Here is a 26,026-nt window from a genome sequence, read left to right on the forward strand (position 1 = left end):
ATTGGAAATGCCAGGTTTTCTCAGTATAATTCCCCATCAGATTCCCTCGCTTGAAATTTATTGAAATAGTTCTGGGCTGGGCTAGATCTGGGCTCTCTACTTTTATTAAAAAGCTTTGTGAGGAAATCTGGGTTTCAGAGCTCACGCTGGCAGCCGGCTGGTAGCTCTTATAAATGTCTGACTGAACACCCTCATGGGGTGTGAAAGCCTTGGCCCTTACTTGCATTTTTGAATCTGCATGCAATTAAAGGGATGTTGAGCCCTTTTTCTTAGTCCCCCAAGTACTGCAGTGGAGGAAAATGTTTATGTGGAGAGAATGTGCTTTTTTCTCCCTTGTGCACATGCACTGTGGTGTTAATCTCGGCAACCGTCCGTGGGCCTTGAATATTTCACAGAGACACATGTGCAGAGATACTTAAAGCCCTGCATGGGTAGAGGCACAGTGCTCACTAATTTACCTTCCTGGCCTCCTCTCTGGGCAGGGCTGACCACCCCGTCCTTTCTTGGGCCCCAGCCTGAGAAGATGAAGACAGCTGCTTCCTGTGGATATTATCTCTGGGTGACCAAGGGGTTCCTTTTGCCTTTTCTACACCTTCTACCCAGTGGGGCTGGGTCTTTAAGTTGAATTCCCTCTGCATAATACTTGTGTGGTTCAGAGTTTCCTGACTGTGGCCAAGGTTTCCTGCCTATTACATCCCTTACATCTGGGAAGGTTTAACATGTTAAAACATCAGCTTGTAGAATCTCTGATTGACCATTTGGGGCTCTTGGACTATTCTGATTTTTGTTTTTTTAATAGCACCAATATCAGGCTTTGTGAAGTCATCTGGTCACCACTGCAGCAAGAAATTCTATTTCCAAAATAGTCAGGTGATCTTTGATTCCTGACTACTGTGAAGTCAACATTTTGATTTCACATTCATCCATTCAGTGAGTATCCGCTGAGTACCTACCATGTGCCAGGAATTAGTCTAGGTGGTGGGGACACAGCAGTGATCAAAAGAGACAAAAAAAAAAAAAAATCCCTGCCTTCATGACTCTCATTCTCTTGTTGGGATAAATCTAATAATAAACAAGAAAGACAAATAAATAATATGTTAGATAGTAATAAGTATTCAGAAGAAAAAAGCAAGGAAAGGGCCTATGACCTCTAAGGGGAAGAGTTAACTTTCAGATAAGGTTCTCCAGAAAATCTCAAAGGAAATGAACTTTGAGTCGAGACCTGAAGGAAGGGAGGGAACAAGCCATTTTGTCAATACCTGGGGAAGAAAGCATTCCAGACAGAGGTGAGAACAAGTGCAAAGGCCCTGAGGCCAGCATATGCCTGAAGGCTTCAAGAAGTGAGGAGGCAGCCCTCATGGCTGGAGTGGAGAGTAGGATATGGAGAGTAGGTGACCAGAGAGGAGGGAATGGGCAGATCTGGGAATACTCTGGCCGCTGAGAAAGACTGGAGGTGGGCAAGGGAGAGTCAAGGAGATGGGAGACAGGTGCTAGGGCATCCTGCCAGGTGCAGCAGAGCAGGTGTAAGAAGTGGTCAAACACCGATGTGTGTGGAAGGGAGAGATATGAGATTTACTGAGAGACCAGAGGTGGGGAGTACGGGAGGGTCAGGGCCACACCACAGCGTTCAGTGTGAGAAGTAGAATAGCCATTTCCTGGAATGGGGGAGCCTGCAGGAGGGCTGGTGTTGGGGCCCAGCTTGAGTGTGGTATTTGAGCATTTTCTCTAAATAAAGCCCATCATTGAGGGCCTGGCTGTGCTGCTAGCATACAGGCCCGTATTCACTTGTATCACCAAGGACGTTAATCTACCTGCATATCGCAGACGGTCTATTCTTCAGTTTGAGATCTGAGGAATGGAGTTAAGGCATCCAGGACAGCAGCAGAAAGGGCTGGCCATGGATCCACTTGCCCAGCTCGCACAAGCCTGACTGTGCCCCCAGGCCCTAAGCCTGCATGCTTATTCTCATGTGGACTGCGGGGGCAAAGGTCTGTGCTACCCTGAAACTAAAGGGGAGATCACCACCTGATGCAGGGGCAAAGCCACTGACTTTACTTTCTTAGTGAAAGTGGCTAAAAAAAGGTTAGAGGCCACACAGGTCCCAGGCAGCAGACCAGAGACAGAAAGCCCACCTCTGCCTAGCCCAGTGGACCCTTGCAGCGTGGTTCTCAGTGGTGTGGGTCTGACACAGCTCCCCAGGCCCCATGCATGGCTTCACTTTAGGGCATCCTGCCCCTTCTGACTGGGGCAACTTCACTTCTCACAGGGATTTGGGGTGTTTTTGATTCACAGATGTATTTTTGAATCTCTTCTATGTATAGGGCACCAGGGCTGGTGTGCTTTTCCCAGGCCCCCGGGGTATGCTGTGCCGCCCTAGCCCAGCACCAGGACCTCCACCTCCTTGTAGCTTGTTCTCTCCTCTCTGCCTTCTGTTTTCTCTTTCTTCCCCAAATGTGCACCCTGCTGCCACCCAGCCTCTGCTGTGATTTCCTTTTCCAGTGCTCCAGGGCCCTCTCCTTTCTCTTTAAGTGGCCACGTGGCTGAATTTGGTTCTTGGTCCTGTGATCTTATCCCATCAGATCTCAGACTGTGCTGTGGGCCCCCGGTGACCTGACCTAACCTCTCAGCTGGAGAAGGAGCCAGCCAGAAACTTACACAGGTGGTTAGGTAGCTTGCTTCTAGGTCACGGTGACTTTCCGCCCAATTTCCAGGGAGAAATTTGGCCTGCTTCTTGAGCAGACAGCATTGTGAACCTACTGGTGGCATCTTGGCTGCCCTTGAACCAGCCCCCTGGAGACACAGGTCCCCTTCCCTTTTAAAACAAGTCTGGGCCTCCTGTGTCTCTGCTGTCTGTTTTTACAGACACTTTTCCAAACGGTGAAAGATGTTTCTGTATTGTGAAGAGTCAAGTAAAAGGAAGATTCAAAGTGCTAGTGGATGGTGACAGTGCCACGCAAAGTTACTGAAATAATGGCATTTGATTGGGGTGCCTGGGTGGCTCAGTTGGTTAAGCGTCTGACTTCAGCTTGGGTCATGATCTCACAGCTCATGAGTTCGAGCCCCATGTTGGGCTCTATATTGACAGCTCAGAGCCTGGAGCCTGCTTTGGATTCTGTGGTCTCCCTCTCTCTCTGCCCCTCCCCCACTCACACTCTGTCTCTGTCTCTCTCTCTCTCAAAATAAGTATTTAAGAAATAAAAAAAAAATAATAATTTGATCAGTTTGCCACTTCTCAGTGAAGCTCCGTGTGGAGGGGGGTGGGATTCGGGAGAGTGAGGACAGGCTAGGAGTATGAACCCAATGTGCATTTTACCCTCATGGCCTCCCCGACAGACGTTGGCCATGACCCACTCTTTGTGTGTCCTTGGGAGGGAGTGGGAGAGACAGTAAACTGAAGTGAGTCCTCATCGGTAGTTGGTTGCTGGTCCACTGAATCCATGGAAATAGCTTTTTATTGGTGTTTGTGTTCACGTTTACTTTTTTGGGTGACAGTAGGCATCCACTGGACACTTTTGGTCGTCATCACTGAAACATGGACCCCGTGTCCTAGAACAGGTCTGGGAAGCTCCCCGGGGCCGCTTCATCTGCATCCTCTCTTTGATTGATGGGTGGGGCCGGGACAACGTGGGGGCGAAGGTGTCCATGCCCCATCCTTTCCTGGCCAGGCTGCAGCCTCCCTTAAATGGTGAGAGCACAGATGTGTCACGCCCGGCACAGACCCATGTGCGGGGATGATCGTATTCTCCAGACAGACTCCTCCAGTCCACCCTCCTCACCCCACCCCCTAAATTGAGTCATGACTGTGGACAGAGCCACTTAGCTCTTTGGCTGATTTACACTGGCAAGTTTTCATATTTGTCTTAAGAACAAAACATCTTAATCACCCTTTGCAGGTACGTAACTTAGAATCAGCAGGAAAAATATGATGCATGGCAATTCGACAGAGGGTAGAGAGGGAGGAGGGAAGGAATAACATGTGATTAAAGCTTTTACCTAGAGAATCTGAATCCCACCAGAAGCCCCTCCTGTGTCCTTCAGGAGAAAATCCCCAAGGCCCTGCAAGATTGAGGACCCACCTGGGGACAGAGGGTCCAGGTGGGAGAGGTCAGGGTCATAGTGACTCACCTATGGATACAGCAGTGTCACCGTGGAAGAGGATCAGGCTGAGTGGTTGAAGGCATTGGCTTTGGAACCAGATGGGTGAAGATTCAGACTCTGGCTCTGTCACCTGCTACTTGCTGGGTGACTTCAGGCAAGCTGCTTGGTTCCTCAAGCCCCACTGCCTGACTGATGAAAGAGCAGTAATGATAGCCACAGGCAGGCTGCTGGAGTACCGAAGCAGTGACAGCCACAAAGTACCCAGCACCTTGGTGGACACTGGAGAGCTGCTTTGGACTCAGGACCATGTGTCCCTGAAGCTTCTGCCCTTTGCTCTCGAACACACAGCCTTCCCTCACTGAGAGTCAACCAGATGGGCAAGTGCGAGTATCATTGCCCGGTCTGCTGCCCCTGACAGCGTCCTCTCCAGGTGTGGCTCTTCGTCCTCATGTCCCTAGGAGGCAGGGATGGTGATAGCCCCTGCCTAGGCTAAAGAGAGCCCACAAAGGGGGTCACCGAAATTACCTCAGTGGGATGCTTACAGACCAGGTCTGTGGCTTTGCTTATCCAGAAACTAGAATTTGGTGTTTGACATGGGTCATGCTTGGGGACTGTGCTCCAGGGGGCGGTTTTACAGGGGGCAGATTAGGGTGGACTCCTAGGGCAGGTATATGTATTAACAGTAAGAAATAGAACTGCCAAGTGGGTAGAGTTGGGACCAGAGCCTGCATAGGAGGCCACGGCTCCCCATTGCCTGCCACAGGGCAAACCCTTAATGCAGTTTGTAAGGGCCTACTTGTCTCAGTCCTCACCTTCCAGCCTCCTTAGGGCCTCTACACTTCCTGACCCTGTTCCGTGTTCCTGTCCTCCCTCCCTGCCTCCTGTATCTGCTCACCCTCCAGGCTTCCTTGCCTAGAGAGGGTGGTCTCCCTGCTGGGAGTCTTCCCAGCCCCCCATGTGACACCCTACTCTTTGTGTCCAGTGTTTGCCACAGCTCCGTTCTCCTGGCTCTCAGGAAAACTCTGGGGATCTAGGGGTGCCACGGCACCCCCACCTGACAGGGTGCCTGGCCAGTCAGTACTTCAGCATGTGTGGGTAAATACGTGCTTCCTGTTTTGTGAGTGTGGCATGGGATGGGGTGCCCTGAATACCTTTGTTGGTTGAAGACAGACTGGCCGAGTGAGTGGATCTTAAACTCATGAAGTGTGAAGTTCAGGAAGGGAACTGTGCTTTTATTGGGGGAGAATAATGAAGAGGCCCAGGGAAGGAGGGATTGGGAAAGGGCACAGTAGAGACCAGTACGTTTAAGTCAAGCACTCACTCTCTTGTGCTGGTAAAAGGATGTGTCACTCAAGGGAGCACCTCCCAGGTGCAAGAAGAAGCAAAGGAAGGAGGGTCTTCTTCTCTCAGCTCCTTCTTCGATCCTCAGGGAAGTGCTATTTCTTCTCTGCCTCTCTGTGTCCTCCTCCTCCTTTCTGTACCCTACTTTTCATTCTTGGAAAGATGCAGGGAAGAAATTAATGCCCATCAGGATTCCCACTCTTACAGCAGGTGTGAGCATCACTGAACTAGAGCAGCCTATAAGAGGGAGGGTAGGTACCACTGTCAGCTGGGAGCGAGGGACAGACAGGGTTTCTGTCCTTCCAGAAATGCTGTGCAATACCCCACACATGGGAACAAGGAGACCTGCATAGAGTAACCACGGGCTCCCAGGGAATTAGAACTTCCACTGAGATGCTTAAGTACGCACAGAATAACCAGCTGGGTCACGCTGTCAAGCAAATCATTATTTACTTGCCACTTCTTGAATGTTGAGTACCTACCTAGAAAACAGGCACTTAGGAAATGAGCACTGAAAATTTCCCTTAGAAGATTTATAATATTTTGCTTCTAAAACTCATACGTAGCCTTTAAAGAATACCTACTCCTATGCTCCCAGGATGACTCTGCATTCCTCACCTCACCCGAGCAATCTGCCTTGCTGTACAGTGTGTTCATGGACACATTTTTTTAAATGGAAAAGGACCTCTTTAAATGTAATTTATTATTTGAGTCAGTTTGAAAGGTCACTTTACAGAAAATTTCCGTAGGGCTGTATTCTGAGAATCTCCTCTAAGAGACTTGTGTTCTTAGGGTAATGAGCACTTCTTAATGTGCTTTGAAAAGGACGTTCTTCCTTCCCAATTGACCCAAGAGGCACCTTGTCTTTATTTCTGGAATGATGGAAGACGGCACTCAGGTTAGATTCCGACCTCTGAAGCCCAGCCCCCCGGGAAAGCCTGGCTCAGTTATCAGAGGAGTTCATCCCAAAGCCTCCACTTACTGAAACAGTGGGACTTTGGACCCACGTTTCTGAGGTTAGGAAACTGGTTTGTTTACATTAGCTCTTACTGATAAGTCTTTGTGCTGACCCTGAAATGTTCAGTTTGGGTTCCAAGAATTGTCAGGTGTTTATGATTGCATGAAGAGGTTAATCCTGAAAGGTGACAGAATCACATTTTCTGTTCTCAATTTTCAGTGCCAAACTAGTTTAGAAATAAAGGGCACCCTGGCTGCTCTAGGCTGATTTTTGGCCACCAAATGTATGTTAAATTGGCGCACTGTAATTTACATATAATCATATTATCAGTCTTTCGGATTCAAATCTCTATTTTAGGATAATCTGGTTAAAATCTCCACGTCACAAACTGTGTAGATTGTAATTTTACAAATTGAGGTTATATTAAGTGATTATGCTTTATCAGAAATTAGAAAAATTGCCAGGGGCCGTGAAGTTTTCTGAGTCAACTTCCTAACAACTAAAACATGCAGGTGGACGATTATCTTTCTATCCTCACTGGATTAAATCCCGTGGGTTCCACAGAGTGCTGGCCCCCTCTGCTGGCCAGTTCTGGAATGACATTCTCAGTACCAATAGATAATAAAGTTTTTCCATCCGGCTGTGCAAAATCACAGCCGTTGGCCCGCCTGCAGTTTTTGTTATCATCATCTCAGTACAACGGAGCCAAACAATATCTCCACAGAATTATCATTTCATCCACAATATTTGGAATAAACACCTAAAAGTATTTACATTGTTGTATTTAAACATATTTTTGAAATAAGTTTTAAAATTGTTATTCACTGTAAACAGTTGCTATCTGGAGAAGCTTTAGCAGCCATTAAAAACCAAAGCTGTTGCGTCACAAAGGAAAAACACAACCGTTAGGGTAGAAAACAACCCCAATGCATAGAATTAGTCTGTTTGGGATGGGCTCAGTTCTTGGCCACCTGCCACAGAAAAGTAACGCAATGACCCACATGTGGGTTCTCTTCACTACTTCACTCATCAGCGCTCGTAGCATTTTGAGAGTTTATAATAATTTTGAGTGTCGCCAGCAGGTGTCTAAGGTTTCCACCAGTTATGAAACAAACCTGAAAGGAAACCAGTGAGTATGAAACAATTAGAAATTTTAAATTTTTTAAAATTTATTTATTTATTTTGAGAGAGAGAGGGAGAGAGAGAATCCCAAGCAGGCTCTGCACTGTCAGTGTGGAACCTGTTGTGGGGCTCAAACTCACGAAACCGTGAGATCATGACCCAAGCTGAAACCAGGAGTCATATGCTTAACCGAATGGGCCACCCAGGTACCCCAACAATTAGAAATTTTAAAATAAATACTTATTTCATTTTTGCACTGTGGCCGTTTGGGGTGTGTCTTCTTAAAAATATTTTCCTAAAGCATTTCAGGTACCCATTGTTCAATGGGAGGCACTTTTAAAGCAGTCCAGAAGGGTGATGTCCAGGGCCCAGGACAGAAGGAAAATGCAGATGTCTGGCCAGGCAGCCAGGGGCTGCTTGGAGAGTGGTGACTCCTTCATGCCCGCATTTGGGGTGTTGGGAGACTTGCTGTGCTCTTAGCTCTGGTGGTGGCTGTTAGACGGCTTTCACCACATTCTGCTAGATCCATCATTTTATAAATTTCTGCCTTTTATTAGCTGAGGCCCCTGCTGGGGGAGAGGCCAGTGCTAGTTGTCACCCCGTGGATACATTTCTTCAGAGAGAGGGGGACGGCACCTTGAGGAAGCTGATCCAGATTGCCAGCATGATTGTCTCTGGGAAGCCCTGAGAGAGAAGCAAATGATAAAATGTGCCCCCAGCAAAAGGCCCAGAGTTTAAAAAGTAATCATCTGTCCTTTCTGTTCTTGCAGTGAGGGATTCCAGCATCTTCCTTTCCCTGGTTAAATTTCCTCAACCTCCTTTTGTTTGGAAACATGTTTACATTTCCAAGGAGGACCATCTGGCCGCCATTCGGAAACATAAAGACGGGTCAAAGGAAGCAGTGTGGTTCCACACACTTTCACAAATAAAATCGAGCCAGACTGGCCGGTGACTCACACGGTATGCCCCTTTGCTCTCAGGCAGCTCTCCTGTGAGGCCTGTGACCTAGAGCCAGCTGGCAGGAGGTTCTAGCTAGGGTCTGGCTGAGTGTGGTGCTGAGAAGCAGGAATTAGGGTCACTGCCCCATGGGCAAGACAGAGCACACGCTTGGAAGATAACACATGCTTGACTTGTGTTCGCTAATACTAGACTTCTGTGCTCTCTTATGCAACTTTACTCAGTCAGCAAACGGCTAACAAACATGGATCCCCTGCTTGTGTCAGGCCCTGTGCTCAGTGATGATAAAGGTGAGATGAGCCACAGGCACGTCCTACCCTCAGTTTTGCACAGTGGGCTTGGGGAGACCCAGAGGTCGAGGAGCAGTCACAGTGCCAAGTAGCAAATACTGTGGTGGGGGAAGGTCAAGGGGTTTGGGTAGCATGGACCTTCTCGATGGTCATGAGAGTATGGGGATGGCAGGGCACAGAGCTGGGCAGGTGGGGTGGGGTTGGTCATGGAGGGTCTGTGCATTGAGCTCAGATACCCATACTTTTTCCAGTATCTTCATCAGGTTCTTCATCAGATACTTCCAGAGGCCTCTTCTGGTATTTCCTGCCTTTCTCCCCTTCATTCTGGAAAATGGAATACTCTACCAGGAAGAGAGCATTGCCAGATAAAATACAGAACCCCCAGTTAACTTTGAATTTCAGATAAACAGCCAATAATTTTTCAGTAGAAGTCTATCCATACTATTGTATTATTCACTGCTTATCTGAAATTCCTATTTAACTAGTGTCCCATGTTTTATTTGCTAAACCCGACCATGCTTAAAAAAATCAGTATAGAAAAGAATGTATTTATCTGACTAAATCTTACCCTTTGAGGTCATAGACCCAACCAGGAGCTGAACATTAATGAAATCAAAGATGTAACCAAAACTATGTCATTAAGGCAAAAATGCAAGAATTATAAACCTCTGTGCTAATTTAAGATTGTTAAATTATGATTTATATTCTATAAAATGGGTTTGAGTATGTTGCATGCATTGATTATATGAGAGGCTAATCTTCCTACAAATGTACGTACAGAATATTAAAATACAGCTACTGTGTCATAAACTTGATTGATTTAAAACTTATGTTCCAGAGGTAATCAAAGTTGTAATTTAGTAATAGTTTTGATTATCTTAGGATACAGACGCATTCAGTGGAGATGATTTATTTAATTGTCCTCTCTTTAAAAACAGTTTTGCAGTGGGTTTTGCATTGGCCCTCTTTTCCTGTGTAAACTCCCATGTGGTAAGCAGAAGATGAAAGCATTTTGGTACCAAGGGTGGCGGCACAGTGTGTGTGTGTGTGTGTGTGTGTGTGTGTGTGTGTGTGTGTGTTTCTAAGCAGGGAATTTAGGGCCTAGGGGAGAAGCATCCTGAGAATCTGGCACTATTTTCTTTCTTTTCCCTGCTTCCCACAATATGAAGGGTGGTGTGGTAGGGCCTGGTAACCCAAGGAGAAGGGGAGAAGGCCCGGTCCCTTTCTCTAGTGACTGCTGGGATGTCATACTGGGGTGTGTGTTCGAGTGGACAGAGGCTGTAGGTTTCTCAGCAGGTGAGTCACAGCCCACCCACCTCTGGGACTCCTCCCTGAACAGCTACAGGCTGGCCACCTGGACCTGCATGGCTGAGGAGGTAGGCAGGGCCAGACGGCCCCTCTGATACCCAAGGTGGCCTGTACTTTAGGAAGTTGAGAGAACAATTCTCAGCCTTGACTACAAGTTGTCCCTGACTCAGGCTGATGTAAGGGATCCCCCTGCTACCACCCAGGCTTTTAGAAATGTCCTCACTCATGTTGGGGGTGTCCCTGGCTCCAAGAAATGTATGTTCTGGTTGTCTTATTTTAATCATATAGTTCAGGCAATTAATTTTATCATGATGTAGTCTTAGTCAATGACTTGCCTGAAAAACAAACAACCCTTTTGGGGCACCTGGGTGGCTCAGTTGGCTCAGTTGGTTAAGCGCTTGACTCTTGGGTTTTGGCTCAGGTCATGATCTCGTGGTTCGTGAGTTCGAGCCCCACACGGCAAAGAGCCTGATTGGGATTCTCTCTCCCTCTCTCTCTGCCCCTCCCCCACTCACTCTTTCAAAATGAATAAACTTAAAAAATTAAAAAACAAAGCAAAACAAACAAACAAAAAAAAGAACCTGTCTCCTGCAAAGCAAAACCAAACCAGAAATGAAAAACTTAGATTCAGCAAGTGACAACAGTTCTGGGGTTCTGGCGTCTGGTTTGGTCATGACTCAGGGACAGTCATGCTGGGTCACATGAAGTATGGAGAAGAGGCCAGTGCCCATGGGAATCTCCTATTCCCCTGTCTCTAGGACCCCGATGTGGAGAAACTGAAAGGGGAAGGTTTGTGTCCTTTACTGTTCCTGGGGAGAGGGAAACGTACCCTGGACCTCCAGGCTGCCAGCTGTAGTATTTTACAAACAAAGGACTATACTTTCTAACAGCCCCTTGGGACTTCTGGTAAGTGTAACAAGGATAGATGTTCAGATTCCTGAAAAGTGCTGTGAGTCATACCCACTTTGGGTTTTTCTGGTTAAAGATCTGATTTTTCCCCTTCCAAACCCAGCATTTAAATGACTTGCCTAAATATGGGCTCCATTTACATATGCCCTGCAGTGAGGTCAGCTGAGGCTGGCAGGGCAAGCCCTTCCACTGTGTGGTTGGGGGTAGGCAGGTCCTGGGGAGCCTCCCCTGGCTGTGGCCACCACGCTGGCAGGGGCTGAGTGGTCCCCAGCCAAGCTGTGGCCTTCTCCAGGGTGTTTACAGGGCTGGCCCAGACTGTCCCATTCAGAGGAGACTTTGATATGTGGCTTACACCTTCCTTCCCCACTCATTCCACTGTCCCCAGCCTGCCTGACTTCTTTTGGATTGACATTGTCCACTTCGGCACATGTGTAAATCATTCAATGGGTCACTGAAACTCAAAATGAGGTTTAGAGGAGGGCTTTCAGGGTAGGACTAAGGAAATACTCCCAGACATCTTTTATGGAGGATGGCACAGGGCATCCTTGTCATGGGATGCCTGTTGTTCTGTATTTAACTTAGGGGCACAGTTCTTGGTCTGACTTTTTGGCTTTAAGGCATTTCTGTCTCAATTCTAGGACTGGTCGCCATAAAGGATGCACATGATATAGAGACCAGGCTCAATGAAGTGGAGAAGTTGCTGAAAACCATCATAAGCATGCCGTGCAAAGTAAGTAGCACCTGGGCTGGGCTGGAGGTGGGAGGTCAGGACACATCCAGCCAGCTGCCCCCTCCCTGGGGGGGTAGGAATAGCCAGGGGAAAGGAAGACTTTTGTGGGGTGTTATGATTCCATTGTTTTCTCCTTGGGGAAGAAGCGGGAATGAAGGGCCGAGGAGGCATCGAGTAGGAAGAGGCAAGGTCCTTCCATTGCCGTGGTCTTTGCTCTCTTGCCTCCACTCAGAAGCCCACTCGTCTTGCAGCGGGTGTTTTGGAAGAGGGTGTATGGGAGCCAAGAAGAGTGTTAGTAGATGAAGTTTGCAAGCTTCATGTGGGGTCGTGAGGAAGAACCTGGACTCTAGTCAGGCAGTCACCACTTGACTACCATAGCATCCGTTTCCTCACCTGTGAACAGGGAAAGTTGACACACCGCAGTTTATTGTACAGTGAAGGGACCTGTGTGCGGAACACTGGCACATACCAAGCGCTCAGAAAAACTCACCAGCGTTTCCATTAACCCCATCCTATCTGTCCCTGGGGCCTTGCATTTTTGCCACGTGGGGCCCAAAGTAAATGAAGAGTGTGCCATTATTGAAGCCTCATCAGTGTGGTCAGTCCCGCAGAGCGTCTGAACAGTACGGGGACGTTAACATCAGGTGAGGCTGCCATGACGGAGGATGAAGTTTTAGTAATTAATGTACTTACTCCCAGTATTCTAGGTCAGAAGTTGTGCTCACCTTCTTTGAAAGATCTCCTTTGGATCAGGTGTTAAAAAATGACAATGTCCATAAAATTCAACCCAGCTTTCAAAGCCCAGTGAAAATATCAGGTAAGAGCTACAGGGAAGGCATGGCGGGGGGCAAGTGCTGCTGTTGATGGGTGCGGTTTCCCAGAAGCCCTTCCAGTTCAGTGTCTGTGTGGTGGGCATCCCCTTCTAGGGGATCCAGAATAGTGGGTATACGCTGTGGCCTGATTTTCATGACACACTGCGTTTTCTACCTACTGACCTGCATTTACACTTTTCCTGTTTCCAAAGTGAGTAACATGGCATGTAAATTGGAACTTACCTAAGAAATAGCATAACGAGAGGCCCGAGAGGGTGGCTCAGCTGGTTAAGTGTCTGACTCCTGGTTTCGGATCAGGTTATGATCTCACGGTTCATGGGTTTGAGCCCCGAGTCAGCCTCCACACTGAGAGTGCAGAGCCTGCTTGGGATTCTCTCTCTCCCTGTCCCTGCCCCTCCCCCACTTACTCACTCTCTCTTTCTCTCAAAATAAAGAAACTTAAAAAAAAAGATATGATGAAAACATTAATAAGGCTTTTTGAAGCGAACTACTGTAATCGGGAGCCTAGCGTGCTAAAATAAGATGGTTTCTGTAAGGTGGCAATGAATTTGGTTTTAGGGCACCCAGGACAAACAGGGAAGCCAGTTTGGGTGTCACCAGTCTTGATGCCGGGCCATGCCTTCTAGCGCCGAACAGGCAGATGTCCCAGCAGCAGGAAGAGCGAATGGTCAGCTGGGAGGAGCTGCTGGCTGGCTCAGCTGTGGGGTGGATGGAAAGGGAGGGCGGGCCTGGACTTCACCCTGTTGGGTAGCTTTCTGAATCTAGGTCACACCTGTTGCTAGGACAGTAGACTTTTATTTTTGCAGTACGATTGTGGTGAAGGCTGCTGAGGGGCATTTTGTGGGGAAAAGAGCTCCGTCCTGGGAGCCTCAGCTACGGGGCTCCCCCAGGCAGTGGATCTATTTCTGAATGGAGGAGGGAGGAGAGAAGAAGGAGCAGTGGAGGAGGAAGGCTCAGGAAGTTGATGAAGAAGAGTCCACAGATGAGAGCACATCTGAGCCCAGAGCTGGCTCATAAGAAGGCATGGGGGGTTCATGGTGATGGGGAGACATAGGACAAATCAGGATGGTGGCAGCCGATATCTTTGGTAGAAAAGTGTCCTTACTCAGCTATGTGTCACACAGCAGGGTTGAGATTCCTAGTTGTGTGCGGTGGTGGTGTGGACAGGATGGACAAGTCCTGGGGCCCTGGAGTGGAAAATACGTTTGGATATGGCTACATGTAAGCAGGATGGCTGTTAGGCCTGGGTTTGTTGGGGTCTGGTGCTTTTGATGTCTTCCTGTGTGTTCTTAAAAGAGCAGGGTTGTTTGGGCATCTCTCCTTAGCTGGCACCTGGCACCCAGAAACTCCTTTATAAGAGAAATGGCAGTCACTTATCTTGGTTGGGTGTCTACGGACCCCAGTCCTGCAGGGCACAACCAGGACTCCGGGAACCTAACTGTCAGTCATGTTGGGCTTTACTTGCTGTCACCGGGACTGTGGGCAAGTGTCTGTTCTTTAGCCCTGAGCAGAAAAGTCCCAGAACTGGTGTCTCTGTTTTGCCTTATTTCTTTCTGTTTTGAGCAAATAGGACAACAGAGAGCCACAGAACCCTTTCAGACCTTGTGTTGGTGGCTGAGCTGCATGGAGTTGCTTCTGATTCATTCCTGGAGTGCAGCAAGCTGGAACACTCCCTTTGTCTCCATGTCCTGTTTGTACCTGTGGCTTGGATAAACACAGAACCCATGTTTACCCTAAAGGGCTGAGAGTAATGAGGTGAAAATTAACAGGGGTAACTGTAGTGTCCCAGGTGAGATTTGAACTACATTCTCTGAGTCTATTTGCGAGGACTCAGGACAGGTTTCAGCCTGCAGGGACACAGCAGTAGGTGGAAGAAACTGGAACAATTTTGGCTCCGCACAGAACGCTTTGTAACAACTGTGCCTGCCTAACAATGAAGTCTGTAAACATCTATTGTAAATCTGTGCTGAAAGACTTACACTCCGTGCAAAGGCCAGGGGGCCTATCAGAGGCATCCCTCTCAGGGTTAGCAGACTGTGAGAAGCCTCTCCACCCCTCCAGGGCTAAGATTCTCTGACTCCTGGGGATTTTATCCTGTTCATCAGCTCTGATCTATTGGGCACCAAGTCTGGGGCTTCTCCCTTGGAAGCTTCCCAGGCTTCCCGTCTTTGCTCCAGGAGTAGCCAGCCCTCACTCTGTCTGAGTGAGTGCTTCTCACCATAAATTAGTGTGTACATGTGCAGGCAGTGAGGGGGCATTCCCCAGGAAGTAAGATGTACTTTCATTATTCACAGAGGGAGGAAACCAATCCAGTAAGACAATGAACTATAGTAAATTCAAAAATACTTTTCAGTGAAACTTCTACTTACAGTAACACAAACAGCCCTTTTGGGAACTAGTCTGCACAGGGGCAAGCCATATTATGCTGGCTGGTTCCCCTGTGTGGGTGTTTATGAATTCGGGGAGCCTCAGGCTCTGGAGAGCATGGCCAGCCTGGGAACATGCCCCAGGACACACCCTGAATACTGAGGTCGGTCATAACTCTGACTTCCTGGGCTCACCCATTTTCTCACGACCTTACACTCATGGTAAAGGCCAAGTGCCCTAGTCATTCCAGGCATGCCGGAGTCTGATCCTGTCACCATAGAACCCTTTGCTCCAGACCCTCAGCCTCCTCTCAGTGGGGCTTTGCAGGGCTGTGGGCCCCTGTCTTCCCTCTGTTCACACAAACTCTGCCTGTCTGTCACATCCTGCTAAATTCTATTCAGTGGTAAAAACCCACTAAATTGCACTCAGTCGTGAAAACGTCCTTGCCTCCTGCGACTCATTGCACCCTTCCTCCTCCTCTCCTGTCTCATTTCTTAATGTCTTTTTATGCTGTGGATGTGGCATTTATGGAGGTGGCACCATGGGGGACAGGCACTTGACCTAGGCTGTCAGAGGCTTGCTTCCCTTTACGGGTAGGCGGGCACACAGCCTCTTCTTTCTCCTATTGAGACCGCCTTGTGGTCGGGGCTCCACTAGATGGCGCCAGGCGCTAGCAGTGTGGGAACCACGCCACATCCTGGGGCCCAGGAAAGGCAGTCAGGAAACTCTGTGGCCCCTTCAGCAATGCTTTGGGCCAGTACAGACTTAAACATTCTTCATCCTGTGTTAATCTAAATGTTTATGGAATAAAAAAAACCCTAAATGTTCTTTTCTACACTGTGGCTGTGTCTGTGGTTTTAAGCATAAACCCCAGCTGAGATCTGGCTACTTGGACTCATCAACATAAGCCATAAAAATCTAATTATTCAGGTTTGGGGGGCCTGGAAATGACCTATAATTTCATATTTCATTAACCAAACATCTGTACAATCTCAACTCTAACTTTTACCTTAAAAGGTTAGTCCGATTAGCCAATTAATAAAAAGGTGGTGCTTTGGATTTTGTTCTATTGCTGGACTACACTGAAAATATAACGGGAGAGAGGATTTAGATGGAGGGTGGCTACGCTATGAATGCTTTCAGGACTGAGCTAATGTCTGCTGAAAAAAGGAATGTATGAATTACTGAACTGAAGGAATGATGGCCTAGGGGGCATATGAAAACATGGCTACAGATAAAAAGATAGAGAAGTTGCCACTGGGCAAACACCACAGTAGTACAGTTGACCCTTGACCAACATGGGGGTTGGGGCACCCACTCCCCACAGTTGAAAATCCATGTATAACTTTGACTCCCCCAAAACTTAACTACTGGTAGCCCATTGTTGACCAGAAGCCTTATCAATAACATAAACAGTTGATAGCATATATTTTGTATGTTATATGTATTACACACTATATTCTTATAAAAGTAAACTAGAGGAAAGAAAACATTAATAAGTAAATCATAAGGAAAATACATGTACAGTACTGTACTATATTTATCCAAAACCAAATCCACATGTTAGTGGACCCATGTAGTTCAAATTTGTATCATTCAAGGGTCAAGTATAATTGTTGCAGTAAAGACCCTATCCTTCCTGTTAAGATAGTAGGGCAAAGTTTAAGGTTTTACACACTCTCAATGCATCTCCCCTGAGATATTTATTAACTACAAAGAGAAAGAGTAAATGTGGCAGAAACTTCTTATGCAAGTGATCCTGATGAACATCCTGGAAAAAAGGCCTGTTGACATCAGACACCCCCTGGCAGGATGCATGGAGGGGACACAGGGTCACCCTGCAGGATTCCTGCCTGGAATGCACCACCTGGGTCACATCGCAAAAGCATCAGGCAAATCCAGGGACCTTCGATAAAATACCTCACCAGTCCTGCCCAACGTGTTACTTTCATGAGAGATCGAGGGACCATCAGAGGTCATACAAAACTGGGACACAGCAACTCAAGGCAATAAGGGATCCTGGATTGGGTCTGGAACAGAAAAAAAAAAGAGGGACATTAGTGAAAAAGCCTGTGACACTCAAGTAGGGGAAGTATTTAGTTATATCCAGCTTTCTTCACAACACCATAGTTATGTAGAATATTAACATCAGGAGAAGCTGGGGGGAGCTCCGTGAGAACTCTGTACTATTCTTGTAACTTTTCTGTAATTCTAAAATTAGCTCAAAATAAAAAGTTAAATGGCAAAGCAGAACTCTTCATGTGAAAAAAAAATATGAATGCAGAAAAGTAGCTTGAAAGTGAACGGCTTCGTGGAATCAGTCATGTATGTGATTAAGGCAATTACATTGGCCAGTGATTTTTGCTATAGGTACTAAGCTGACTTCTAAGAAATTCACATTTTAAGTATGTTTGAAGATAGCCTTCAGAGGTTAGCACTTTTCTGTAATAATAACAACATTTTCTTTGGTTCTTTTTATTTGCTTGACATTAGCAATAATGATACCATCATTACCGTTTTTCAAGCCCTCCACATTTGTTAGATTCTTTACAAATACCATCTCATGTCATCTCCACCTAGGTCTTTTAGGATGGGCACCATTATTCCCATTTTGTAGATGAAGAAACCGAGCAAGCAGTAACCTGCTCCTCATGCACAAGTAGCAGAACTAGTTTCCAGCTTGCCTTGTAAAAAATTAAACCACATGACTATGTACAGAGGTTTCTTTGCATAAGCAGTTAAGGGATGATTTGTTACAAATCTGTTTTGGGGGGCTGGCAAACATTCCATGTTTTAGAGTTCCAAATTTCATATTTAAGAAAAATTAGGAAGTTCAAAAGTTCCCATGCAAGGTAACTCTTCAGAAACATGTTCAGAAATGTTTTGCTGCATATACATTCGTTTTCACTTGTAGGGTTTTCCCCTCCAAATTCCCTTAGCAAAGGGGCGGGAGAGGGGCTGGAAACTATTAGCTGGCTGAGGTTTTATGTGCTTCTGAGACAGATTTGAGTCAGGAAAACACAGTAAAGAAAGTGGTTCTGTGCTGCCATAGATTTTTATTTGAGCGGCGAGGGAATCTTAATCTTTCCTGTTAAGAGTTAGTCATCTTCAGAGTCTGTTCACTGAGACTTTGGTAAACATCTTCTCTCACATAGAAATGCTGTTGTTCCCAGAGGCTCCAAGCACTGACTTCTCCTAGGGTTTTGGTGCTCCTTCTCATGACTTAGGCTCTCCATGCTTGTTCTTGCACAGGGAAGGCAGGTGGGCTTCAATCCAGAGGGGTGGGGTGGGCAGGAAGAGCAATGTGCTGATGTCACCCAGAGTGTGATTAACTGGGCTGGTGTTTCAAAAGACCAAAGGCACTGGACCTGTCACTTCTGCAGAAAGTCAGGAGGAAATTTTAGCAATTACTTGGCAAATCTGGTTGAGGAAGAGTCATTTTAGTCCTGTGGGGTAAGGAGGAAATCTTCTGTTTTTCTTTGTTCATTTTTGTGTGGTTTCCCTAATTCTCTTTGTATGGAGAAAACTTTGAAGAACTGTGAACCAAATACCTAGAAAGATTAAAAATAAACAGGAAGTTGTAATTATACTTATGAAAAAACCAAATCCACACATGGGAATAAAATAACCTAAATTACAACAAGATATAAGAAAAAAATATAAGGAAACAATCCCGCAAACAATTGCATCAGATGCCCACTGAGACTGTGGATAGTGAGGAATGTTCTTGTTGGCTGGGCTGGGCCAGTAGGAGAGGAAAGCTATTTAGAGATGTGTGTGTTTCTATGTGTTAGACCTTGAATGGGGAGAGGATAATCCTTTGAATTTGAGAATGCCCCAGAGATTTGGAGTCTATTTTAAGCCTTTTTTTTTAAGTTTATTTTTATTTATTTTGAGAGAGAGAGAGAGAGCACAAGCAGGGATGGGGCAGAGAGAGAGGGAGACAGAATCCCAAGCAGGCTCCACACTGTCAGCACAGAGCCTGCCATGGGCTCGAACTCACGAACTGTGAAATCATGACCTGAGCTTTGCTGTTAAGAGTTGGATGCTTAACCAAGTGAGCCACCCAGGCACCTCTTAAGCATGTTTTTTAAGATGAGGTAAATGGAGGGCCTGATTTGAGAAGACAGACAAGGGCCATAAACATGGAGCTTAGCTAAGAGCTGAGGTTAGGGGCTAAGCCAGCCTCACAGAGAGATGGAGAACTACAACAACAAGGAGAACTGGTAATGGCTACCAGATATATTCTTGGAGTATGTTTAATCTACTGAAGTGACAAGAAACACATTCCTGGGGAAAGGTAAATAAAAGCTACGCCAGATATTACAAGTGAATCAAGCCACATTGGCTCCTCATACTTAAATGGACCAGATGACATGATGGAATCTGGAAGTTCATGGGAGTTCAGAGCAGAAAGGATCCTTGGAGATCACCCAGCAGTATTCTGAAACTTTCCAGTTGAGGATACTGAGTCCCAAGACCATGGAACTCATTGTTGGGCTGAGGTGCAATGTCCAGGCCCCAAGCCAGTGCTGTTTCAGCTACCACACATTCACGCATCCCTTTTCTTTCCTCTCCCAGTGCTGGGTAAGCACCAGCCTTCCATCCTTGGAAGCTGTCCCCATACAGCCAACATAGGCATATGAAGACGCATTCTTTGTTGGCCTTTTTAAATTACCAAGATTTGTGCTTACAGGTAAAAAAAAAAATCAGTTTGTTTATAGAATTATATAAAGTAAAAAACAATTTGCCCATTGGTTTAAAGTGCATACTGATCTCAGGGCACCTGGGTGGCTCAGTCAGTTAAGCATCCAACTCTTGATTTTGGTTCAGGTCATGACCTCATGGTTAGTGAGTTTGGGCCCCACGTTGGGCTCTGTGCTGACAGTGTGGAGCCTACTTGGGATTCTCTCTCTCCGCCCTCTCTCTGCCCTTACCCTGTGCACGCGCTCTCTCTCTCTCTCTCAAAATAAATAAATAAACTTAAAAAAATATATGTAGATAAATAAAATGCATACTGATCTCATTTGACCCTCCCAGCAACCCAGGGTGGTAGACAGTGTTATCCCCATCTCAGGCACGGGGGAGACTGGATACCCTGTGCAGAGCCTCATGGCAGTGTGTGCCAGACCAATAGATATGAGCTCAGTAGTCTTTCTACCCCAGCTGTAAACCAATGGGGAAGGCATTTGGGGAGGGTGCTGTGCAACCAGAGCATCTTTCTCGGGGGAGTGATGTGGCTTTTGGCTTGCATGGGGTCCACAGGTGTGGTTTCTGTGGAGCTGATGCCAACCTCTGGCATCGGCTCCTGAATCTGTGTGGTAGAGCTCCAGAATGGGCCTCTGGGGTACAGAACATTCTCTCAGAGCATGGGGGAGAATCTGGGGCAGTAGATGGAGGGGGAAATAGGGAGATTGGTATAAGCCCAAAACTTCAAACTCTGGCCTCTCCTGAATATTTACTTTGTTGCTTTCATTTTTCAGAAATCATGAGGTCCAATGGATTTTGCTTAGCAAATACAGAAACAATTGTTATTGACCACAGTATACCGAACGGAAAAGACCAACACCTGGGTGTGGATCCCACAGAGCATTTGTAAGTACATTGATTTGAATATAGTTTTATAGAAGGGCTGCCTGAATGGTCAGCTGGTGCCAGGGACTGGATTTCTCTCCCCAGACAGAGCTCTAGAGGAAGTAGATGTGGCCAGAAACATTGAGCCATCCTATCTGTATTTGGATACTTATCCTAAGTGTTTGCCTCTTCTAGAGGATGGTGAGAGCTTGATTCATAAACTTTGTGGGACCAAGTGGCTGGTTGTGAGGGGGCATTGAGGATAAGTTGCCAGGCTCAGATCTATAGCTGGGGCTATAGGGTCCATAAGCCTCTTCATTCAAAGGGTCTGGTCTCCTGGGATGGGAAGAAGTGTCACCTGCATGGTCTTACATCACAGGGCTGGAGGTTCTCCTGACTCTGAGGTGGCCTCTGTGTGGCTCACAGGCTAAGGCCTGGCCCTGCTGGGCCTGCTGATTAATGGAGTCTGATTAGTGAAGGTGGGACCACCAAAGACACCACTGCCTTCCCTGTTCTTCTTTCCCCTAATAATGGGGAACTTTGACCATGATAAGTGCTCTAGGAAAGCCCAACCCTGGGGTCTCTGAGGGGCACCTTCATCGTTGGTTCACTTCCAGGTCATGTCCTTGGGAGTCCTTGGGAGGCAGCTTGAGGGGACATCACAACTTGGCTTCTGTTGACTGTCAAGGCCAATCCCAGGGCTCTTCCTGGTTGTGTGAACTTCAGAAAGCTATTTAACCTCTTCTGGCTTCTTTTCTTCAAAGTGGGGCCCACTATGCTCTCACAGGGTCACTGAAAGATCTCAGATGGTAACTGTGAGACATTTGGCCCAGGAGCCCCTGAAGGCAGCTCTGGGTGCTCAGGGTCTCCCTGTGGGTACATGGGCAGCTCATCCCAGGATCAAGGGGCCTTGGGGTCCTACATCCTGCCCCACCCAACTGAGCTGCAAATAAAAATGAACTAGGAAAACTCATGTGCTGAGACACACCCAGACCAGCTGAATGCAGAACAGAGCATGACCCCAGGATGTACAGGCGACTGGAGCCTCCTCTACTGGACTCTTCCTGTGTGGTGGAGCACAGCAGGAGCCCTGTCCAGCCCATGGAACTGGCTCTGGCCAGCAGCACCCACTTTCCCAGGTGTCTCTTAGGTGGATGGCACAGGGATCCCTCACAATGGTGATGTCATGAAATACTTGTTTAAAAGGATATGCTGGTGAGGCTGCGAGGGGTGGCCCTTCTCTGAAGTGCCATTGTCTCTTCTGCATGCCTTGCCATGACACCACATGGCATCGCATCCACTGTATGTGTATATAGGTAGCTCATTAGTTCTTGACCCAACGGTCCTCTGTGCTGGCGTGGGGCTGGCATCATGGGGGAACAAGATGGCTGTGCATTAAGTGGATGACAGGAAGGAGAGGCCCTTTACCTTCACAGGAGGAGCTTCTGGAGAGAGCTTGTCTTGGTGGAGGAGAAACAGGTGGAGACCCTCCCTCATCACCCTGCAGGGCCCTGGCTCTGGCCCCACAGTATTCCCAGGGGGGACCATTTCCATCGTCAGGAGGCCTCAGGATGCCATCTCTGCACCTGGCCAGATTTGACAAGCAAGTTGAACCTGTGGATAGTTTTGCCGAGGAGAGGCACGCAGAGAGAAAGCAAGGGTGGTCACGTGACACCCCCCCCCCCGTGGCTTTGCATGGACAAGCATGTCACACTCCCAGTATGTGGCCCCCTGGCTCCAGGATGCCCAGCTGGCAGGAAGCCAGCAAGAAAAACCTCTGTGATCCCAGAAAAGCTTAACAAAGAAACGTCTGCCTCCAAATGGCTCAGGGGAGCATTTAGAGGAAATTCCTGACTCGGGCTTGCCAGGATTTTCTCTAGGTGCCTAATGTAGAGCAGCACAGCTGAGCTAACGTTCTGCTGCTGGAGTCTCTCAAGAGCAGCCTGTTTTAACACTGCACAGAGCTGCAGCAGGGGAGGGGGGTGATGATAGGACAGGAGGTTGCAGAGATGACGTTTGAGTAACAAGGCTGTGCTTCCCTGCCACAGCTGTCCTCAGTGGTACCCGGGAGTTACCATTTGGCCCTGACACTGGGAATTTGGTGCTGTTGAGCCTGCCAGTAGGACCAGTGCTGTAAAGCCAAGCAGATAGGACAGAGACCCCACTGCACTCAGGGAACGGGGGATGGGGTATGCCTAGCAGAGATGTGAGTCAGCGTGACAGTGGGGCCTCTGCCTGGTGACCATCCTAGCTGGCTGGAGTGGTGCCCGGGCTCCCAGGAAGCTCACTTAAGGCTGAGGCAGCCCCCACCCTGTCCTCACAGGATAGGAGCAGAGGTATCCGCTCCTGGTCACTCACCTTCCCCAGCCTCCCAGCCTCCCCTCCCTGCCTGGGTTTTCAGGGTCACCTGATCTGACGGCAGGCGTGTAGGAAGGGTGAGAAGTTGTCCCCACAGGGCTGTATCTTGGTCCTGTCCCTCCCCTGGCTTGAGCCTTCCCCTACACCCAAGTCCTCTTTTAATTCATTCCAATGCTGGTTTTCCGGAAGAGACTTCACATCCTGTAATAAAGTTGGAGAGTTGGTCTTCCCTCCACCAGACATGTTGCCTGGCTGGCTGCGCACACTTGTGTCCACGCTACATCTCTTTCTCCGCAGCCTGGAGCTACCACCTGGGCGGGCAGTGTGGGGAGGAGTAGCTGAGCCCCCAGCCCTTCCCCTGCAGGTGTGGGGAGGCCCCACGCATCCACACACACACCCCTCACTCTGGAATTAAAGGAAGACATGCTTCTGTGGCCTTTTCTGTCCAATTTCGAACCTCCTCCAACACTTTTAAATTTCAGCTTCCACTGAGAGGAAGCCTGCTTCCCTGGGAGCCCCACCTCTGAATCTGCGGGATTCTGCCCAGTGTGCTCTGCAGGCATGGGCTGGGCTTCTTCTCTGTACCCCATGCAGCCCCCTGGCCCCCTGGCCGGTGCAGCCAAGCAGACTCCCCTTGCCGTCTCGTTTGCTCGGTTCGTACCCTTCCTGGTTAGGCCAAACCTTTCCAGGTACAGCGGAGCTCTTACAGCTGTACTGCTTAGTGCCGGGAATCAGCATAGGGACACAGTGTGCACTGTGGCCTCCGCTTTCCTGGGAGAGCCGAGGGGGAGCCTGCATCAGCCCACCTCTGCCCTGCCCCGCTTTTTGGGACTGATCCTTAGCCTAGGAAAGTGGAAACAGCCCAAGCAACTTCTCTGTTTCCCTTCCTGGGGAGAGTGTCCTTCAGGTGCTTCTTTCTCTTTTAGGCATTTTTTTTTTTTTAATTTGGAGTCTTTTTTTTCTAGCTTAGGAGGCCTTGTCTGGGTTAGACAGGGATTAGAAATGGTTTCAATTCATGGGGGAATGTCAGGAAGGTGTTAGTCACCTTACATTTGGGGTACATATTCACCTGCCTCCCCTCCCCCCAGGTACACCCGCCAGTCAGATGAAGGCCTCCTCTAAGAGGAGCCCTCCCTCCATGAACCTCCCCTGCCCCCTGCCCTGCCCACACCTCTCTGGACCACTGCTCTCAGTCCCCGTAGTCCCCTGTGCACGTGTCCCAGGGATGTGGTTAGGTTGTGAGCTTGTGACCACAGTGGCTTCTCTCACTCATCTTTGCTGTTGTCTGCGTTCCCACAGACCCACAGACCCACTCCCTGCCTGGCTAAGTGCTGTGTCCCCAGACACAGAATGGATCCCTAGATAGAGAAAAATAATCACTCTGTGAATGAATGAATGCCTCAGTAAATATTGGCTAATGAATACAGATAGCAGTCTCTAAGGCAGTAAAAAGCAGAGCTATCACAGTCTTTAGAGAAGGGTCCATTTCACCTAATTAATTTGTAATCATGGTTCTTCCCCATACTTCATGCATTGAAAGGACTGTGCCTGTTGGTCTGATGCACCTGTGTATCCTGAAGAGCATTGTGGACAGGCCCTCTCACAGTGTTTGGCATTGACCCTGAAGCGCCCTCTTGCCAATGACCTTCTGCCCTTTATTTCTCCTCTTCAGTGGTGGTGGGGAGTCAGTGAGCCAGCCCCAGGACTCACCTCTGGACTTTTCCATTTCAGGTTTGAGAATGGCAGTGAGTTTACCTCAGAGCTGGAGGATGGCGATGACCCAGCGGCTTATGTCACCAACCTATCCTATTACCACCTGGTCCCCTTTGAGACGGACATTTTGGACTGAGTCTCTATTGGGCCCCCACTGCTCCCCAACCCTTGACTGCTGGTTCGGCACTGGCTGCAGTGGGCAGAGCCGCTGCCCCAGGCCTGGGCCAGGTGGTGCCTCTGTGGGGATGGTGCCCGGGAGGCCCAGGTGTCCTGCCAGTGTAGCAGCAGGGTTTTCTGGAGTGAGGGCTGACTCGCAGGTCAGCCAGGTCACCAGAGTCCCGCACAGCCTGCTGCTTCTGAGGGCTCTTCTCTCTGCACCCGACACCACCAGCCTGTCTCTGCACCCCTGGGACTCGCTCCTCACCCTCGTGTGGGAGACCCACAAGTGCCTGCAGGACATGTGGGTGCCAGGGTAGACACCCAGGGCCCGGCCAGGTTCCTCCTTTCTCCATGACTGCTTCCTGGAGAGGAGCCTTCCTCTGGGTGCTGGGGGCCCAAGGCCACCCAGCCACCCTCACTCCCCACCATTCCTTCATACAACAAGCGCACAAAACATTGCCTGTGAGATTGTGTTGGGTTGCCAAGTTCTGGACGACATACACGGGGAATGTTAGGTAATCCAGGATTTCCCTGGGAACCAGGATGTGTGGCTTTCGTTTCTGTTTTTCATCTTCTATCTGGAAACTGTGGGTTTTGTGTCAGCCAAAGGGGCTCTTCACAGAAGAGTCATTGTGAATGGCGCATATTGGCTGTGGAGACAGGGGAAGCCGTTGCTGAGCAGGTGCCCGTGAGCGGATACTGAGAAGTGCTGATTCTCCTCAAGAGGAAGAGAGTTCCTGCCTGGCCTGCCAGCCCCTCTTCAGCCCTGCAGTGTGGGGTAACAGTGCTGTAACCCCTGGACCGCGGACCGTGGGAGGTTCACCTCTCCTGCTGTATACCAAGCTCTCAGTGATGTCATGCTGTATTGACCTGCAGGGGGGGATCAACAGGAAAGCGCTAAGTCTCCCCTTTGCCCCAGGGCAGGCGGGTCTGGGTTCTGTGTGCTCCTCTCCTCATGGTGTCTACTAACGACCAACATTTGCTAATGTAAATACTAGTAAATTATTGAGAATCCTAATTCTTTTACACAGTCTGTTTTTTAATCTATTTTAATTAAATAAAGTGTATTACTCTACTCGTGGATTTAAGATGTTTGGTGTGTCAAGGTATGGCTCTTTTTATTCCGTGCACCCTCAGAGCTGGCCACGGGGCACTCTGGTCTCATTGTTCTGCAGGAAATGTGTTCAGTTCTCACCCTAGGAATAATCTGTCCAAACTGAAATGTGAGCAAACAGCTTGTGTTTTGTGTGTGTGTGTGTGTGTGGTTTTTTTTGTTTTTTTTATTTCTTTGTTTACTTCAGGTTGTCCA

The 26,026-nt window shown here is 48.2% G+C and overlaps 1 protein-coding gene across 1 annotated transcript in view; it reads left to right on the forward strand.

Moving 5' to 3' along the window:
* Positions 1-25,793, forward strand: part of PXDC1 (PX domain containing 1) — a 28,653-nt gene extending 2,860 nt beyond the window's left edge. Inside the window, exons 2-5 of the mRNA XM_042938044.1 lie at positions 11,622-11,713; positions 12,413-12,530; positions 20,397-20,508; positions 24,577-25,793. Of these exons, the coding sequence (XP_042793978.1) occupies positions 11,622-11,713; positions 12,413-12,530; positions 20,397-20,508; positions 24,577-24,694 (440 nt within the window). The 3' untranslated portion in view covers positions 24,695-25,793. The remainder of the gene's footprint in view (positions 1-11,621; positions 11,714-12,412; positions 12,531-20,396; positions 20,509-24,576) is intronic.
* The last annotated feature ends 233 nt before the right edge of the window (positions 25,794-26,026 follow it).

This window comes from Panthera leo, chromosome B2, assembly GCF_018350215.1.
Source record: "Panthera leo isolate Ple1 chromosome B2, P.leo_Ple1_pat1.1, whole genome shotgun sequence".
Taxonomy (NCBI): Eukaryota; Metazoa; Chordata; class Mammalia; order Carnivora; family Felidae; genus Panthera; species Panthera leo.